At 36.5% G+C, this 18,737-nt stretch overlaps 2 protein-coding genes across 3 annotated transcripts; both read right to left on the bottom strand.

The window, feature by feature from the left end:
* Positions 1–286: 286 nt before the first annotated feature.
* si:dkey-43k4.5 (potassium voltage-gated channel subfamily S member 2) lies at positions 287–13,910 on the bottom strand. 2 transcript variants are annotated; one of them, XM_055050237.1, is made up of 10 exons: positions 13,672–13,910; positions 8,332–8,510; positions 8,114–8,247; positions 7,496–7,660; positions 7,228–7,399; positions 6,292–6,375; positions 6,045–6,206; positions 5,408–5,491; positions 3,197–3,289; positions 287–2,409 (listed from the first exon to the last, which is right to left on the bottom strand). In XM_055050237.1, the coding sequence occupies exons 2-10, from the start codon at positions 8,500–8,502 to the stop codon at positions 1,966–1,968; spliced, it is 1,509 nt and encodes a 502-aa protein (XP_054906212.1). In that variant the 5' UTR covers positions 8,503–8,510; positions 13,672–13,910; the 3' UTR covers positions 287–1,965. The 2 variants fall into 2 exon arrangements, with proteins under 2 accessions (XP_054906212.1, XP_054906213.1); XM_055050238.1 differs by having other exon boundaries at positions 8,332–8,513.
* Positions 13,911–15,159: 1,249 nt separating this feature from the next.
* Positions 15,160–17,287, bottom strand: LOC129372654 (odorant receptor 131-2-like). Its single transcript, XM_055050070.1, has 4 exons — positions 17,187–17,287; positions 16,786–16,924; positions 16,015–16,440; positions 15,160–15,363 (listed from the first exon to the last, which is right to left on the bottom strand). The coding sequence occupies exons 1-4, from the start codon at positions 17,246–17,248 to the stop codon at positions 15,160–15,162; spliced, it is 831 nt and encodes a 276-aa protein (XP_054906045.1). The 5' UTR covers positions 17,249–17,287.
* Positions 17,288–18,737: the final 1,450 nt, after the last annotated feature.

The following is an 18,737-nucleotide window of genomic DNA, read 5'->3' on the forward strand; positions in this document are numbered from 1 at the left end:
GCTTAGGCCAGAGGTCTGAGGTTGTCACTGTTATTAAAGATAATATGACCCTCCTGGTGTAGTCAGGCCTACATATGGTGAAATAAATCCAAATCATGCTTATTATAAACATAAAAGGGACATTTTCAGTAGAAAACTGGGCTGAGTAATGTCTGGATGATTCTATTTTCAAATGGAGGCAAACTCAGAGGAAGAGTTGTAGTCCTTTTCATTCATTCCTGTTAAGCCCTGAACAAGACTGTGTCCTCCTCACCTACTCAAGTTAAATAAATCAGCAGAAAAGGAGCAAATCATGAAAACTTTATTAAAATGAAGATGACAACCTTCTTCCAGGCTTATCGGTGAGCAGCTGCCATCGGGTAAAAGGGAGTGTTGGCTTAGGAAGAGAGACCACATTCAGGAGTAGAGCATTACCACTCCATAACCCTATTGCTCTGCTACAGGGATTTTCTGCAGAGGTGAAAATAGAGTTGCTGTGTATAATGCAAGAGGTAGTTTAATAAAAACATGCCGCAAACTCTTCATAATGACCTCCTAAAATTACATAGGGGAAATATATTAATTACACAGCACTGAATACACAGAAGTATGGCATTAGAAATGTAAAACTGTACCCCATAAATTAAAATAAAAATGCAACAATAACATTGTTCAACAATATTTGTTTTTAACATGCAAATATTACTTGAAGAATATGTTATCAGTGCTGATTTCGGCTGATCTATAACCTTCACAAGTTGTTTTAGTGGTGTCTGTGCAGCACTGCCAGTCAATTTAGGGTGTCCTGCAGGTGGATAAAGTACCTGGTAAGAGTCAAATCCTTTTAATGCGGAGTTTTCACACCAAGAGATTGTTTTTACACAAGAGAAAAAAAGATTGCATTTGATGGTTTGTCTGTCCATTTTGTCTTAAATTGTGTCACAATTGTAAGAAAAGTCTATTATGTGCCCATAAGAAACATTGAGTGTGTGCCAATGCCAAACCCCTTTTCCACATCAGTGTTACCAAGAGTTTGTGGTGAGGCAAAACCACTGTATGGGTCCATGGGTTTTGTTTGAGAAGGATATTCTGTAAGGTAATTTTTTTTAGCTTTAAATTATGTAATAATGTAGAAGGACTAACATTGTCACTTCAATTTTTTTATGCAACATGTTTGAAAAATTATTTAGTCTCAAGTGGTACAAAATAAGAGTTGGTAGCACAAACAATTTGCTATTTTTTTCTTTTTTATGGAAACAACCCAGACTCTCAGCTCTACTACTCAAAGAAATGTGTTTTTATTACAAATGTGACACCATTTAAATTGAATAAACAACTTTCACCGCAGTGAAAGATTTATAGTCTAGAAGGATTGCAACAGCAAAAAAAAAATAGTCAAAGAACTGTGCTTGCTTTTTGTGAAAAGCTTGTCGTTGAAAATGTTGAATCTTCACACATTCAGTATTTTTTATTTTTCTTAATGTATCTTTGTTTGGATTTTCTGCTCTGTAATTTCTCTCGCAGGAAAGGTTCGCTGGTCTAACTTTAGCAGATTTAACGACAAGTAGCAGTAGCTTTGGAGCCAAGAGCAAAAAAGATTAATATGATATTTTTATTTACATTACAGGTCAGCATGCTTTTTCTCATACATTCAATTCTGTGTAGGCATTGATATTGATATTGTGTGCCATTTTCCTTTGTTTGTTTGTTTGTCTCGGGGTTTTGTTTTTTTTTTTTCAATTTTCCACAAGCAGACCTACAAATCCAATGAACAAAAAAATCAGTCCTGAAACAGACGACATGCACATTCAGTGGCAGCAAAGTACAATAATTTATGGAAGACCCAAAAAGCTTGTGTGATCCCCTCTTACAGCCTGTCTCCATCACCTTATTGATCCTGAAGCATCAATCTAAGCAAAGCAGGGTCAGTTAATGTTCCCTAGGTGTATCAAGTCCATTATGTTTGAGTTGACAAAGTTTCAGACCTTACAGCTGATACAGCTCCTTCTTTCTCATTGTTGATGGGTAAGACGGATGCTCCACATAGCTGTAGTTTATCACTCCTCCTTCATCCTCAAAATCAATGTCATCTTCCTCAATGTCATCAATATCATCATCGTCCAGGCGGCGACTGTCCCTGTCCGATTCCTCATCCTCTTCCAGCTCATTCTCGCAGCTCACTTTGATCTCCTTGCGATTGTTGTTGTTTCTCACCGACGCCTCCAAAGCTTTCTGCCGGCGGTAAAAATGGGAGAACTTGTTGAAGATGATAGTGATGGGCAGAGCCACCACCAGAGTGCCACCCAGGATGCATCCACTCGCTGCTAGCTTTCCGGCGACTGTCACAGGCACTACGTCTCCGTAACCCACCGTGGTCATGCTGACAGTTCCCCACCACCAGCAGGCCGGGATTGTGTCCAAGCCTACATCCTGAAAGAAAGTACAAGGTAGAGAGGATGATGTTCTAAACATCATCCTCCGTTTGAAGAGGATGATGTATATTCATCATCCTCTGTTTGAAGAGGATGATGTTTTAGGCAGTTGCATGCCTAAAATAAATTATCCAACTCTTTCAAATAATGTTAGCTCAAGGTCAGTTCTTCTCACTGTGTCACTCTGCCTGCTAACATCTGTACCTCGAAAAGATGTTTTGATATACAGTAAATCATTCCTTTGTAGCTCTGGTAATATTTTATGGATGTTGGCCTCCAGGAAGCCCAGGTCACTCTGGACTGAATTTATATGAATTGGATTTTATGAAATTTGACTGGTTTGATTGAATATGGACTAAGCTTACGCACCTAAAATGGAACAGATTCATTTGTAAAGTTCATTCCAATGATACAAGTGAGCAACTATAGCTATGTTAACTAAATAGAACTCAATGTAGATGTTAGAACTTTGTTCTCAGTTTCAGCTTTGTATGATTCTGAACAAATCTTAACGAAGAGCAAATATCAGAGGTTATAGCATTGCAGACTCTGACAAAGGTGATTGCCTTTGGAGACGCTCATTAACCCCCATGATCCAAGCACTACATTCTGTATCAACGAGGAGGATAAGGAAAATAAATTGTCTTGCTATCAAAGCAAAAACAAACTGTCGATGTAAGGGTTTAAACAACAAATTAGTTTTCTTATAAACTAAATTAAATACAGTATATTCACAGAACAGCTACATAGGGATTCTAGACTACTAAGCATCACTTAAACTTTACCTCTTCACATTCAGCGGTGTAAGCAATCCCAGAAAAGACGGACACGCCGACACCCAGGTATAGTAGCAGTATTCCCACTTCACGGTAACTGTGCTGCAGATATAACACACAGAATCTAGAAATTACCCTCAGCAGAATAATTAGAAAAGATACTTCAGCAGAGGTTTATCTGTTGGTTTTCCTGTTTCTATGTGTGTAACACTACCTCAACAAAGTTTGATTGATAAAGGTTTTATATGTTTTATAAAACCACACTCAAGATTTGCAGACATTAACAAAAATATCAAGAACTAAGACACTGGAGCTGAGTAATGTTTTAGTTATACAGGACATAATGCTGTTTCATCAGACATAGTACATAAATAAAGCAGAAAGACGTTTTACATGTTGTGCCTCATGGAAGTATGATGAGAGTGACATTTAAATGAGAGGATATCTGCACTGACATTTTATTAGAGCTGTCATGTAATCCATTCTATCTCCTGGGAAAACACAGAAGAACATCCTCTGTCAATTTGGTAAACTAAAAATAAAATACAGCCTGCTAACATCCCACACCGCTAATGCCACACCGCTTGCTGCTAAATATAGCTGATGGATTTTCTTATTTTTCCTGTGAGTGAGAGCTGAAGAATACTTTAAAGTTACAAGGCTAAAGCTGGGCTAGATTGTCTTTTTATTGTTCCTGTGATGATGGCTTGAGAAAATAAAATCTATTGAAGTTCATTTAAAGTCCCAACAATAACTGTTTATGCTGGTTATAAAGCTGAACATCTGATAAAGTTTTACTTTCTTTAAATTAAACCAGAATAAATCAAAATTGATTACGAAACATTAGGAAAATGTTATCTCAGAGCATTTAATATTGATCTTTCCTGCAGTGATGAGCCTCTCTTCCTGATGCAGATGGAGAAATCATGACTGTAATGTGAGCTACTGAAAACATCTTTAGAGAAAGCATCTATCTATACAGTAAGTTTCCTTGTGTTACTGAGTAGTTTTCTTTAAGGTTATATAGAAGAGTGACAGGAGGCATAACAACACTGATTTACAGAGATGCAAATGTTTTCATTAGGAGTCAATGGTTTGCACAGATAATTTCCAATTAGGTTGATAAATATGGAGAAAGTGACTTTAAATTGTGGTATAGTATAAGAAATATTTTAATTTCAGAAAGGTTCAAATTAAACCGGACGATTTCTTGCATAATTTTACATACAAATCATCCACTGCTCTAGCCACTAATTGGGGTGAGAAAAGAGCAGCAGACTTTCTGGGGTCAGATGAATCCATCCAATCTGTGAATGATTAAACCTGTGTACACAGGGAAGCCTGTGCAGCAGCACTAGCCTTGTTTGACTTGCAGAACTGCATGCATGTGAGGTTCTCTCATCTCAGTCAGTAATTACTGCTGCCAGTTTTAACTATGAATGGATGGACAACTGCCTGAATGACACTGAAAGCAACTACAAAGTGCAAAGGCAGCCAACTTATTTGACTCCAGTTTCTTACAATCTGATCAAGAAAAAAAAAAACATTTTGAGTGTGTCAGCTTGTGAGCTCAAGGCTTTTCATTAAAACACAAATAAATTGGCTCATAATGCTCGACTGAAACCTTTGGCCCAGTACCACAAAAGACTAAAATTGAGCTTGTTAATGTCATTAAAATCCTGTTAAGGGTATTAAAAGGAAACGGGAAAATACAAAGTTTCTCCCCAGAATGTTTATATACTCTTGTTTCTGATAAAAAATGAAAATAGAAATAAAAACATTTATTGTGTTTACATTTTAACACACTGAAATCTATATAACTATTTAAACAAAATGAACTATTCCAGTTGTTCATGCAAAAGGAGCTTTGACAAGTTGTTCAGCCCTATTCGTGGACATACATCTCACTAGGCTGTTGCTATGTAAAACTTCTGTTTTCTATTGGTCTTATGTAAAGTTTGAATTGAAATGGAAACATAATTTCAGGTTATTAGAAGTTATGATACAAAATGAACAGGAACAGATGGTTGAAACATATAAAATCTGTATTTTAGTATTACAGTAACAATGGAGCAAGCAACATCCATCTTGATTTTCAAGCCTAATTCAACTAACTAAAAAACAACTTTTCAATGTTACTTTAATCTACTGACCTCATTAGATATCAGACTTCTTTAAGAGCCAAATAGATGTTGTCAGATGCATCTGCAAAAAGCTCACCCGAAGTGTTGCTCCCAGAGAGCGCAGACCTGTGGAGTGTCGGGCCAACTTCAAAACTCTAAAGATCCTCATTAACCTGAACACCTGGGAGAAATAAAAGCCTTGAGTCTCATAGAAAGAAATGTTTCTGTGACTTAAGTCACACAGTCATGCAAAGATGAACGACAGTGAGGTCATATTACAAGTTCCAGTATCCTACAGTTTTAACTATTTTTAAGATGTTTCTTTCAATGACTTAAAGGGACATTTAGAGTCAACTGTGGAGGCTGGTGTCATGTACTACACAGTTCAGTTCCTTGTTACAGGTAAAAAAGCATGTTGGTTTTTGGACAGGTTGAAATGAACAAAAATCTAAAAGCAATGATGCAGTTTGAATTAGAAGAGCTGTGATCACCTCCCCTTCCTTTTTGAAAGCAATCTCTCTGTCACCTTGGTGATCCAGAAGGAAGAAATATTTTTTACAGATAGAAACATGCCACCTTATTTTTCTTTACAGGTCTAAAAATGTTAAGCTCAAAATAGAATGTTTTCCTAACATTAGTCACCCAATTTGTTTGCACAGAAATCAAATCCAACACAAAACTAACTTTTTTCAGAACTGTAATTTGAGAGTGAGAATGGGTGTACACCAGTAAACCTGTATTAGTCGCCCCAGGTCTCCCAGTTCAGACTCGGATCCCACAGTCAAGTCAAAGACCAGGGTGATGTAGATGGGAACCACTGACACCAGGTCGATAATGTTGAGTGGGTGATGGAAGAACTTCTTCCTGTTTGGAGCGAGCAGCAGCCGCGTCACAACCTGAGGTCAGAAACAGACTGTAGCTTTCAGTTTCTACCAGCACACATCACCTGCTTCACAAGCCATTTTGTTTGAGTGTCCTCACCTCAAAGGTGAACCAGCAGGTACAGAACACCTCAAGAGCCTGGGTAGTTTTGTCTTCGATCAGCTTTCCATCTGAGTCAAAAGTCTGTTAAAAGCCATTGCCATTTGTTAAAGCATATTATTTAATTTTCTTTTTTATTCACCGTCCTACCTAATAAACAGCATTTGATCATAAATCATACCAAAAAGTTGATGCTTTTCTGTTTTCTTTTCATTCTTGCAAAATAAAATCTTTCATTTCTATCTTAGCAATCATTTGCATTGGTAAACATTGGCTTGAGACATTTACCAAAGCAATATATGTTCCTTTCTTGGTCGTTGAACTAAGATTTCTGTAGTGGGACTTATTGATTGCTGCTTTCAGTTTATTGGAAATACTGATAATTACACTTTTGTGAAGTCATTGGGAATTTTCAGTTTTAGCTTTGCAAAACACTACCTGCTCTTTATCAACCACACACTCACTCCTACCTTTTACTGAAAATGAGATCACAGTGTGTCTGAAGTCCTAAAACTCAGAGGGCCTGAATAACATCAAAATATGTGTTTATAATATGTTATCCTGTGCTTTTCCCCCAGGAACAAAATTAACATGAAGCCTTAATCTGCCCTGTCCTCTACATGTGTTTACACTTCAGAACTACCAAATAGGATTGCAAAATAAAATGTTAGAACTTGTCAGTGCATTAAGCATCAATAATACCTGAGATAGTTGGCAAATATAATATTTAAGCATGTAGATTTATCAGCGTCAAGAAACAGAAAGTAGGTGAAGAATGAATTTCGTATTGGATTAAATCAGATACAACTTCATTTAAGTTTCAGAATTTTGAGTTACCCGCATAATTGTTTGAGTTATGAGTCAACAGATATGATTCTGTAAGTGCCGTTTTATCATAGGTAGAGGCTATAATCTTTGAAGCTCTTCTGTAACAACCTGATACTCTGGGATGCTGTTAATGCACATAGTGGCAATGGATGTGAGCACCACTCCGATGGAGAGCAGACTGAAGAGCTTGCTCGGGATGGAGTATCCCGGGTTCTCCAGTGTAAGCCACAAACATTTCTTGATGTTCCCGTAGCGAACTTCCTGGAAATGCTGCATGTCTCTATGAGGAGACAGGATGACAGTAACGTAAAGGTTAGCAGCAAAACGAGAGTTTCAGAGCCAGATTGAAAATTTACATATACTGCAAATGTCTGACTTGTTTAAATCAGAAATCTCGTCCACAGATGTGTCGACACTGCTGACATCACTCTCATCATCCCAGCTGCGGTGTCGACCTCTCTCCAGCTTGCGGTCATGGTAACGATAACTACAGCAGGTGTCCAGGAAGAACTCATTGATGCCCCAATACTCTATCTCTTGACTTTGTGGGGGAAAAACACTCCAAATCAATGCCATATCTCAAATATTTGATATAGTAGGTGAAAACCTCAAAAAACTTGGTGAAAAATTCCTTTAAAAATTTGTAATTTACATTAGTTCATTTGTAAAGGACAGGGATTTGTAACTTTTCTTGACTTCTAATCTGATGTCTTTAAAGAAGAAAAGGCACTCAGTTACACATTAAACACATTAAGAGAGTCTTAACAGAAGACCAGCCACTATATTTGCTTGCAGTGCAACAAAATAAACCACAAATCCTGTGCATGTGCAAGAAGATCTCAATTACTGTAGCTAAGATTGCTTATGCAGCACCTCTCTACTTGGCACCTCATTAAAACAGGTAAAACGTGGAGCAATTTGCAGGCAAATTAAATTAGCATGGTTTTATTTTTGTGTGACATTAAGGATGATGTCACAGTGAAATCAAACATACCTGAAGGAGAACACACAGAGTTCCTCCATCACATGAAGTTTACCAGTCTGATAAAAGTGGAGGACATAAGGAAACAGACCTGGATTTCTATCAAAGTAAAACTCTTTCTCCTGTACATCATAGTCATCACACACCTAGAGGAGCGAAGCGAATAAAATGAAGGTTAAGTTCTGTGTCTAATTATTTTGAACTTTCATTTGTTAAAGAATTGGATCCACCTGCAGTATGTCTTCCTCTGAATCGCACGCCAGTAATTTTCCCAACCTGGTGTCTGGGAATTTCTTGAGAGTGCTGGAACAGAGGCTCCTCTTCAGCCCGCCGACATTCACATGAACGAGACCCTCTTCAGAGTCCTGATGGATCCAGCTGGGCAAAGACTCCTTCACCATGGTGAAATCTACTGAAGCAAAACAGAGATTAAAATTAAACAGTAATGGTGCCAACAAATTAAAATTACAATAAAGAGATGTTTGTTAAATATCACTTTCAATTCAGATGTCTGTTTGCTATATTGTATTCACAGAGCAGGTTTGGTGAGTAGGTGTGAAGTGGGGTGCAGCATAATGCAAGCTTCTCTCGTAATAAATTCGTATCAATGCAGGTTTCTTCCAAGTTTGAGGGTTTATGTTTTGAAAAGGCCAAAGCAAAATAAAGTAGGTTCCTCTTTGCAGCCATATTGCATAACCATCTTATGAAAAATGGGTGGAAATTTCTGACCTAACTTCTGGTTTCACATTTAGGCTAACTGTAAAGTACATAAGCTAGTTTAAACCAAAACTCTATAAAATGTTCAAAACTCAATTTTTTTTTACATTTAAAAAGTTTGCCCATTTTTGACTTGTACAAGGTCTGCTAAATGTACTGAAGAAATGCATTAACATTTCTACTGTGTTTTTTGGAGGAAAAAAAAGCTCAGAAAGACCTGATCCATTGATAACTTAAAAAATCAACACTAGTTAAAGAAAGTTTGAAAGTTATCAAATAAAACTGCCTTGGCTTGTAATTTTCATCAAAATGTAGCAAAGCATGGTGTGGGAAGTAAGGGAGTAATAACTGGAAAGATTATTAGCTGTGACTGAAATAGAAATGAACACTTTGCTATTGCTATACGGTCCAATCATGAGTCCCATTGCTCTACCTGCACTCATTTCAGAGAGAAAACATCTGAAAACAAGCAGAGAACCGCTGCGATGGCAGTCTCCTGCTGCCTTTCTGGACACAGCAGCTCATTGTGATGATGAGACATTTGTGTGTCTTTCTTCTGGCTTTAAAAAATAATGAGCCAGCCATAAGATTTTTTTTTGTTGTTGTAATCTTTTCTTCTTCTCATACTGGCAATTTAATGATCTTTTTTATGAGTTTCCACTGCAAGTGATAAAGAGCTAGAAACTTTAAAGAGTTGTCTTTTTTCATGTAGTTTTTCTGTCTTGGTTTCAAAATCACAGTAGGAAAGAAGAATAAAACAAACAAGCATGGGTGGACTTTCAGAGAAAAAACTCAGTGGAGGAAATTATTTACCTCTGAAACCTCACAGTAAGTTTGAATAATGATTTTTTTTTTCCTGCTGTTTGATAATAAACTTTGAAGTTTGCATTCACATTTATAAGAATGCCCTAAAGAAGCCAAGGAGAATATTTTGAGATATATTACTTTCTAAGAGTAAAGGAAGATCAAAAATTGAAACGCTCACCACAAAGGTTTTCAAATATAAACATAAATAAAACCATTTGGATTTTAATTCAAACATTACCAGGTGACTACATCAAACACAACAAATTGAAAAGGAACAGTCGCACACATAACATATGTAATATTTATGTTGAGAAACCTTTATATTTGTATCAGTATACTGATATAATTTTTTCACTCAGATGCAGTTACCATGGAGCTGCTTTTAATACACAAACCACATTTCTCCGAGAAGAGTATCATGAATCTACTTACTGTTATCAACAATTTTCCAAACAAAAAGTTTTAATTATTTTTGACTGCTTTTTAAACTGTTTTTATTAAATCGTACCACTTATTTTTACAAACGGACTCAAGTTTAGTCAGGTTTGAATCCCTTCCTGGGGTTCTCCTGCATGAAGTTAGCATGTTCTCGCCATGCAGGCATGGGTTCTGTCTCCAGCTTCCACCCACAGACTAAAAGAATAATGTTTTTTCAATTGCTCTCCTTATATTGCCATATAGGTATGAGTTGTTGTGTGTATGGTTGTTTGTCCAACATGTCTCTATGTTGCCCTGTTATGGAGATAAACACCAGCCACTTCCCCATGACCTAGCAAGAATAAGCAGATAGACAATGGATGAATGGCTGAATCTTTGTATGGCAGTAGAAAAATCAATAGGCTATGATAGGATTTTATTGTAAACAAAACTCTGTAACTTTCTCTAAGTGATAAGGTCGCAAGAAAATTTTACGAAACAGTAGATGCATCAATAACTCCTCCACAGGCTAATTTACTGCATCCCAGTATGAACACCCACACGGTGAATACACTCTGACAGTGAAAACTACACAGTGAGATCTCCCACCAGATGAATTAATTACAACGTTCATATCAAACTTTAAAGCTGTGCAAAGGATTGTGACATTTTCACTCACTCGCAGATGTTCCTCCTCCCATTATTGCCGAAAATACTTCTCACAATGCAAAGTAAAAACTCTGTCAGAAAAAAAAGTAATTCAATCCAGTTCGATCAACATTGCTTAGCAACAAGTAAAGTTTCAGAGTCTCTGGATCTCTGTTTCAGTAGCTGGCTTTCTTACAAACATCTAAGACTTCACAAAATAAATACTTTGAAGATAGTGTGAAGCTAAGTGAGCAATACTCTTACCTGAAATTTCTTAACTGTAAACTTTTTATTATCAAAATCAAATATGTATTGCATTATTTTGCACATTTATTCTATTACTTCTGAGTGATGTCTGATCAGCAGCTCCGAACGCCAGCACTGACAGGAGCTTTTCAGAGTCCACACAGAGGGCTCATAGCTTCAGGTAAAGTGCAGCTAAGATGTGATCCCGTAATGCTATAAAGTTTCTAATTGGTGAATTCGGAAAACGGCCTGAGGACTCCAGTGTAAGCGTAATGTGAGCGTAATGGTATTTTAGCCACAGTGATCTGACTTAATTCGTTCCTGAATCTTTCTCTTTCTTCCTGCTGGTATTTAATCAGATCTTCCTGAGTTATATGGTCACATGATCTGGCATCAGCTAACCATACTGACATCAGCATGTTGGTGTAAAAATCATGTGTGGGCGGTGTGTTTGTTTGAGGGACACGTAATTAGTTTTTAAAATGATAGATGTGAGCAGTGGCTGAAAAATGTAAAACTTGCTTAATTTTTGGTTCTTCCTTATTGGAAAGTATTCATCTTTATTTATTTTTTTCTTATTCTCCACTTGTTTCAGTTCTGCATATTTTTGTTAATTAGCATTTTTAAGCCTATTTTTTTAATCTGTTAAATGTGTTTTGTGTTCTTTTGCCTTCACTCTTTTTGTTTACTGTATAATTCTTTGTGAAGTTTTGCTTTTTTGTCTAACTTTTAGAATTAACACAAATTTATTAGAATTGACATTTTTCACATAATAACTGCTTTCCTCTAAGTTTCTTTAAAATGACCTTGTTGCTTAGTTAGCTACAGCATTCCGCTCATCCCACACCATTGGCGAGCTTAACCTCAAAATGTCATCATATTGATTGATCTGAATGTGAGTCCTTCTTTTTGTTCAAAACAACAATAACATGCTTGAAATGTTGAATTTAAAACAACTGCATAGATAGTGACTTATTCAGAAAACTGTTTGGTGACTTTTTTCTCTCACTATGCTAAATAAATTGCAAAATCAAATATAAAAACACTACATGCTTTACTTTAATAGGGAAAGACATTAAATATTTCACACATTTTTCTAAGTGCCTCTGAATTGTCAGTCAGTTCTTCATGGTGATTCTTTCCCTGGTAGCTCATAGAGAGGTGAGGTGTGTTTGGAGGGGCAGAGATAAAATACGCGACCAGAACCAGTGAGATATTTTCCTCAACTGAGACATTGGGAGAGGCCTGAACAACATATCAAGATTTTGTAGAAATACATGTTTTTGTTTTTATCCTTTTTACATTGCTTTACTAACCCTAAACCTAATGAATTATTTGTTTCTATATGAAAGCAGAACAAAAAAAGCAAAGACTTACTTTGTGCAAACTCAATTTCACTTGATTTAACAGTTTCAAACAATGTAATTTAAATATTTAATACAATCTTTTGGTTTGTATATAGTGAAAAGAAACTTACTCCTTATTTTTTGACCTAGCAGTTACTCACCTTGACCTTCTGCACCAATTAATAGATCAGCAATTTCAATTTTTCTTTGCTCTGACCAGTGATCACCAGGTCAAATTCTGAAAAAAACATTTATGTTTTTTCTATTTTTCAATTAAAACTTCTCTGCATTTTTGGTCCATACAAATATTAATTGAAAACAAGTTGGATGAAGTATTTTCTTTTTTTCTTTGTTGAAGAAAAAAAAACAGGTAAAGGTTTGCAACAAATGCTTTAGTAAGTGGAGATGTTTTCTTCACTTTCTCTTAGAACTCCTCTATTAATCTCTACATAAATGTAACTTCCATTATATATAAGACAGAGAAAAGTGTTGCAGTCTTTTTTTCAGCCAGCTTACTGGCAGTGTGCAGCAACAAGTAGGGAAGGAGTACATCTGTTAAAAATGTCCCTGGTATTTTATTGTAAGAGCCTCATGACTTTATGAAACTGTTACATTTTCAAATCTTGATATCGTTAACCAGCCTATGCCTGCTACAAACCAAGGCCAACTTAGTTTGTATTTATCTGTATTAATCTGTTTCTGTTCACATCTCATTGTCAAGATTTGTCCTGAAAGTCACTGAACAATTGAAATCTAAATTAAGCAAATGTGTAAAAATGTTTAGCAAAGATTAATCTTTTACTTAACCTAAAAAAATGTGTTGAAAATAAAAACTCAAAAGTTTTTATGACTTTTTTCCCTTTCATCAACTAATTTGCCTAAAATCCAGAGTTTGTCATTTCTTATATAGTATTATGTCAGTATTATGCTCGTTTTGTTGCAGTACTCCAATGTTGTACCAAAGTCGGATTTAGCTTGAGAAACATCAAGATTACTGTCTACACTTATTTTGCTTTCATTAAAATTCTATTAATTTTACAACCATTATTGTTATTGACAATTGTGAAGAAAATGTTATTGGTTTCATCGTTCATAACAGGAAAGCCAACAAAGCCAATTAACTGTGGTGCAGTAGGAATCTTCCTGTGTGCATGACATGATGAGCTTATGCTGAGCTCCCAGTGGGGTTCAACACGATGAAAACAGAAATAAAGTTGATCTATAATTCAACACTTCTGCTTTAAACTCAACTGTGCAAAGAAGCAGCTGCAACAACAAACTATTATAGGGTGGATCAGTGCTTAGCAATCACCGAGCCGTGTTAATGATGTTTGAATGGATTGTCTTCAAAGCTCCTGGTTTCACTGAGAAAAAGTCTTTGTTACTTACTGCTGAGTTTCCTGACGACGCTCCTTCATCACCAGAATAACGTCCTCATCATCACATGTCAGATTCACCCCATGGTGGTTGAGTAAGTTTTATCCTTACTTATCCAAAAACAATAAAATCTCAAACAGGTTGGAAAAGAAAGAATACAAGACGACTTGTTCTTCTGAGTAAAGTGAGCCTTTTCCTTCATCTGCAGTTAAAGACTCGTGAGAAGAGAAGCCATTCAGCTGGAGGGGTGCAGGTTTCCTCCATCTGAACCGCGGCTCGTTCTCATCTCTCTCGGTGGCGAATCTTCGGCTTTTTCCGTCACAATCCGGAAAAGGAGACCCGTCTCCAAAAAGCATTTCCTCGTAAACTCGTAAGCTATGCTTACGTTTTCTCATGGTGTATTGGCGACCCCCAGTGGTTTTCAAAAGAACTATTCCTGTTTATTTAATATTTGCCAGTGATCATTTTGTTAGCTAAACTGATCAGTTTATTATTATGTGTTGTTGTTGTTTAGTAAAACAACAAGTCATCTGACATTCTTTAAACAGCTCAAGATGCCAGATTTATTTTGAACCAATTTTCACTCTCAAGCTAAAGCAAAACAGTAGGCAGCTCAAACATGTTTTTAAGGAGCTCTACTGGGTTTCTGGCGCTTTAATCCAAAATTGGCTTAAAAAATAGTTAAGGAATTTTTAGTCCTTTTTAGTTGCTTTTGTTGATGCAATAAAGGATACTTTAGCCAAGTACTTAGTTTTTTTTTTTTTCATCTAGTAGATCTAAAGGCCACAATGTTAATGTTCAATACAAAAATATAATAATAAAATTATATTTAAAGTATTTAACAATACATCCTACTTTAATGATTAGGGACTGTTGAAATATCAATTTAATTTTTTTTTAATTTGTTTATATTATAACAAAAACAGAGGAACCATTTTTTCTTAATAATTTAAAGGCAGAGAAACAGAGACATGTGGTTATTTTATAGATGCATTTACTAAAAATGGTCCATTTATTTAAATTTCTCTATCAAAACAGAAGACTTTCCTTAATGCAATTTAATGTATCACTAAGATGATTACGCCATCTGGTGGCCAAAGTGTTGTTTTTCTCAACACCTGAATGTCAAAATGACAATTTATGTTCATATTTGAACAAAAATATTTACTCAGTTGTTCCTTTAAACACAGAAATAATAATTCCCACCCATGCTACGAAAGTTTATGTAGTTTATGTATTGTGAGAATTTGACTGACATTTCTGATTATGTCCATATTAGTGCTAGATACACACAAAATGAACATAAAATATTTATGTTGTTTAACTATTTTCACACAAAAGTCATAAAAGTCAGAAATTTGAAACAAACAGATAAATGTGTCTTAAATCCTGGAATCACGTCATAATTCACTGATTAAATGGTGGGCTCCATGCCTCCCACAGGACTTTATTTAATATGCAAGTGTCTTTTAAGGCTCCAGGTCTGACCCCACTGACCCTTTACCTGGGCCAGGACAGATACCGGGTCCAGTACTTCCTGAAGAGCTCGTCCCGGAACCCATAGATAACTGGACTCATGAAGCGAGGGATGATGTAGACGAGCAAGAAAAAGATGTAGCGGATCTCCAGGATGAGCTGGGGGAACAGGGAAATCAGAGCAGCCTGGAGGGAGGGAACCACGAAGGCCAACATGCACAACAGCAGCTGAACGTGAGGAAGGAAGAAAAATTAGTTCATGTGTACAAACAAATGCAAAGAAAGTTAGAGTAATAAAGTAATAAACTCAAGCCAGTAAAATCCTTTTGATATGAAATGATATAAAAAATATATCATTTGTTATTTCTCTAACAAAATACTTGAAATCACAAACCAAACACATCACAATCTCTGGTGTACAAAAGATTTTACTAAATAACATTTTCACTGATTCTGGCAAAAGAAAGTGGACAAATGAGCAATTTATCAAGCTGTGCTTTATATTTCCAATGTTTATCAAACAAATTCGTTACACTCAGATATACCTAACTCATAAAGCCTTTTTGCATCTCTTCTATAACTTTTTGATTCTTTCAACATTGTCATAAAAGGCAAGGACCAAAAAATACAAGGCAACGTTCACTGACTATTATTTTCAATATGTTTTAACAAATATACTTGGACTAAACAGATGCTGATCTTGAAAGCATCTACATGGAGAAGAATCTGTGAAGGCTGAGATAGCTGTGATTATTTACTAACTAAAAATTGAAATGTATCAAAGTCTGTATTTTTAAATTATAGATATTGAAACAAATGTCTGTTTTTATTGTAGGTGAATGCCAGGTATTGTTTTGATCAGTGAGATTGAAACGTCACCTGCACTCCATGAAGCAGCACAGTGTTCCTGGCTCTCCTCACTGACACCAGGCTGGTGGAGGCAGCCTGTGCTGTCAGCATGATCTTACAGTAGGTGTAGAGCAGCGTGAGCGCCACGAAGGAGAGGTACACCCCATCAAACACACAGTTTTTGTAATAGATGGAAGGATCAGAGAAGAGAAAGGAGTGGTCACAAAATATGGCCCTGTAGAAGAACTTTGGAGGCTCCTTGATCATGGTGATGAGGAGGTCAGTGATCGGAGGGGTGGCAGTGAGGATGAGAATGACACCGATGAGGAAAATGGTGCGGGGCACTGTGCAGATGTGGCTGTAGTGTAGCGGCAAGCAGATGGCGATGAAGCGCTCTACTGCCATCCCGGCCAAAATGAGAGGGGTGGAGCGTGTGGTGAAGACTGCTGTCATTATCTGAAGGTGGTGCAAACATTGTAGCTGTGGTTAGAAATATAATACAAAGGTTAAAAGTACTGATGGTTTTACATTGTTGATTTTAGCTACAAACATGCAGCAGATTTTAAAGATATTCCTTAGTCCATATTAAAAGCCACAGTCAAAAGGAATTTCTGTACTTTAACAATTACCTTAACAATTATTTTCCTGCCTGCTTTTCCCTTTTTGTTTTTATGTCCCTCCACTTATGTTAAAATGTGAAGCTTATGTGAAGAAAAGACAAAAAAATAGTATTTAAGTTTACTGTCTTATTTTAGACCAGGTTCTACGCAGCAGAGGCAATAAAAAGTAGCCAGAATTTACCAGAAGACAACAAATGGAGACGTGGATCTTCCTGAAGACATAGCTGACCACATAGAGAGTTGTTACCAACGTAAGCTGCAGAGCATCATTGACCACCATGCAGATGAACATGATGTACCGGGAGTTCTCATAAAAGACACTAAGGTCAAAGGAAATGAGCTGAGAGAGAAATGGACACTTATATGTTCATGTTAGTTAGAAAATATAACGGCTACGGCAAATAGTTCTATGATGATCAATGTCCTAACTTTGTGGAAAGTTAACAGGTGAACTGAACAAGCTGTTCAATTGTACTTAGTTTTTCCATCCTTTTTCTTCATCTACAGCACAATCATAAGAAACATTACATAGCATGACAACATTTTTTGTCTGCAATTTTATGTCTAACTAAACATCCATACCTGTGTTGTAGAAAGGTGTACACCATGCTGCTGTTGATGACGCTGAGGGCCAGCCACACCATAACGGCAACAATGTTTTTAGCTAAAGCACTGGAGAAACTGTCTTTAGGTAGATCCACATTGAGCCCTGTCTCTGTCGATGTGCTGTTACTCAAAAGAAGAGCCAGTTGCATGGAGGAGGAGGAGGAATTCATCATCAACATCTCCACTCTGTTTAAAGAAGTACAGAGATTCAATCTGGTCTTTAGTTCTTGGACTAATGTTCTATTTAGTGAAAATAATAAAGGCATACATGGGATGATTGCTGGCGTGTTACAGGTACATGTTCTAATCGTGATTATAATTTGACTAAATTGTTTTTTTATCTAATCTTGTTAAAGATTATCAAAAATTATTATTGATCTGTTTTAGAAAACATCTGAAGACAAATATACAAGATTTATTGACAAGATCTACTGGATAGATTTTGCACAAATATATAACTTGTTTAAAGGCTTCTATAATTCATATTAAAGACTCCACAAAAGAGCTGTATTAGAAAACATGTAAAACATCTGAATATATAACTGTTTTCTAATATTAGTGCTAGATACACACAAAATGAACATAAAATATTTATGTTGTTTAACTATTTTCACACAATTAATAACAGATTCTACACTTAAATTACCTTGACTAGAAAGTTTTATAGACAAATTTGGTAAACTCACAAGGCAAGTAGAACAAGCTTTAAGATATACCAGATAAGCAAATGATCAGTACTACTAATGTCAGCTGAATCCTAAATTTACTTTATGTAAATTACATAAAGTAATTTACTCACAGATCATAAACTGAAGACATAGCACTGACATAATCAGAAGCAGACATCTCTGCTTGCTCATTTATAAACAACCTGACAGTGCGTTGGTCTCTGAGTATGAATCAGGTAAATGGGTTGGATGAAGGCTATGATGTAATAGGTTATGCTATAAGTACATGTAATGAGCATGTGGATGTATTTTGCTTTCTGAACCATTAAAAATATCAGGAATAAGACATGACATGGTTCAGTTTGTGTTTAAACAGTTCAGCTTTCCAAACTTGCCTGATTGGAACGCTATAGAGAGTTTATGGGATATTTATCACCAAGAGGAGGGTGAGAGACATCAGAGTCAATAATGCAGGTAACATGAAGGCTGCACCTCAGAAGTGTCACAGGCTGATCGCCTTCGGTTGGCGCACAGTGTAAAGACATGCGTTGCGTTTCCGATGGGTCTGAGTTCAAGACCTGCAGGCGGAATGGTCAGAAGCACCCTCTTTATCAAGAGTGACAGCTGGAGTTTTAAAGTTAAACACGGAAGACCGACTTTGAGGTACTTTTAGGAGTTCGAGCGGCTTGATGGGTGAGTGCTCTGTTGGCGCACTGCGTAAAGACAAGCGTTGCGGTTCCGATGTGCCTGAGTTCAAGACCTGCAGGCGGAATGGTCCGAAGCACCCTCTTTATCCAGAGTGACAGCTGGAGTTCTAAAGTTAAACACGGAAGACCGACTTTGAGGTACTTTTAGGAGT

Source organism: Poeciliopsis prolifica, unplaced genomic scaffold (genome assembly GCF_027474105.1).
Source record: "Poeciliopsis prolifica strain line A6 unplaced genomic scaffold, Auburn_PproV2 SCAFFOLD030, whole genome shotgun sequence".
Lineage (NCBI taxonomy): Eukaryota > Metazoa > Chordata > Actinopteri > Cyprinodontiformes > Poeciliidae > Poeciliopsis > Poeciliopsis prolifica.

Bases quoted from the DNA above. Each gene is read 5' to 3' on its own strand.
- si:dkey-43k4.5 (XM_055050237.1), bottom strand. From the start codon at position 8,502: ATGGTGAAGGAGTCTTTGCCCAGCTGGATCCATCAGGACTCTGAAGAG. The intron at 7,661-8,113 runs GTATGTTTGATT...TCCCCCACAAAG, and splicing joins CTCTGTGTGTTCTCCTTCAG to TCAAGAGATAGAGTATTGGG. The intron at 7,400-7,495 runs GTCAGACATTTG...GTCTCCTCATAG, and splicing joins GAGATTTCTGATTTAAACAA to AGACATGCAGCATTTCCAGG.
- LOC129372654 (XM_055050070.1), bottom strand. From the start codon at position 17,248: ATGGTGTGGCTGGCCCTCAGCGTCATCAACAGCAGCATGGTGTACACC. The intron at 16,925-17,186 runs GTATGGATGTTT...CTTTGACCTTAG, and splicing joins TACACCTTTCTACAACACAG to TGTCTTTTATGAGAACTCCC. The intron at 15,364-16,014 runs GTGACGTTTCAA...CCTCACGTTCAG, and splicing joins TGCTGCTTCATGGAGTGCAG to CTGCTGTTGTGCATGTTGGC.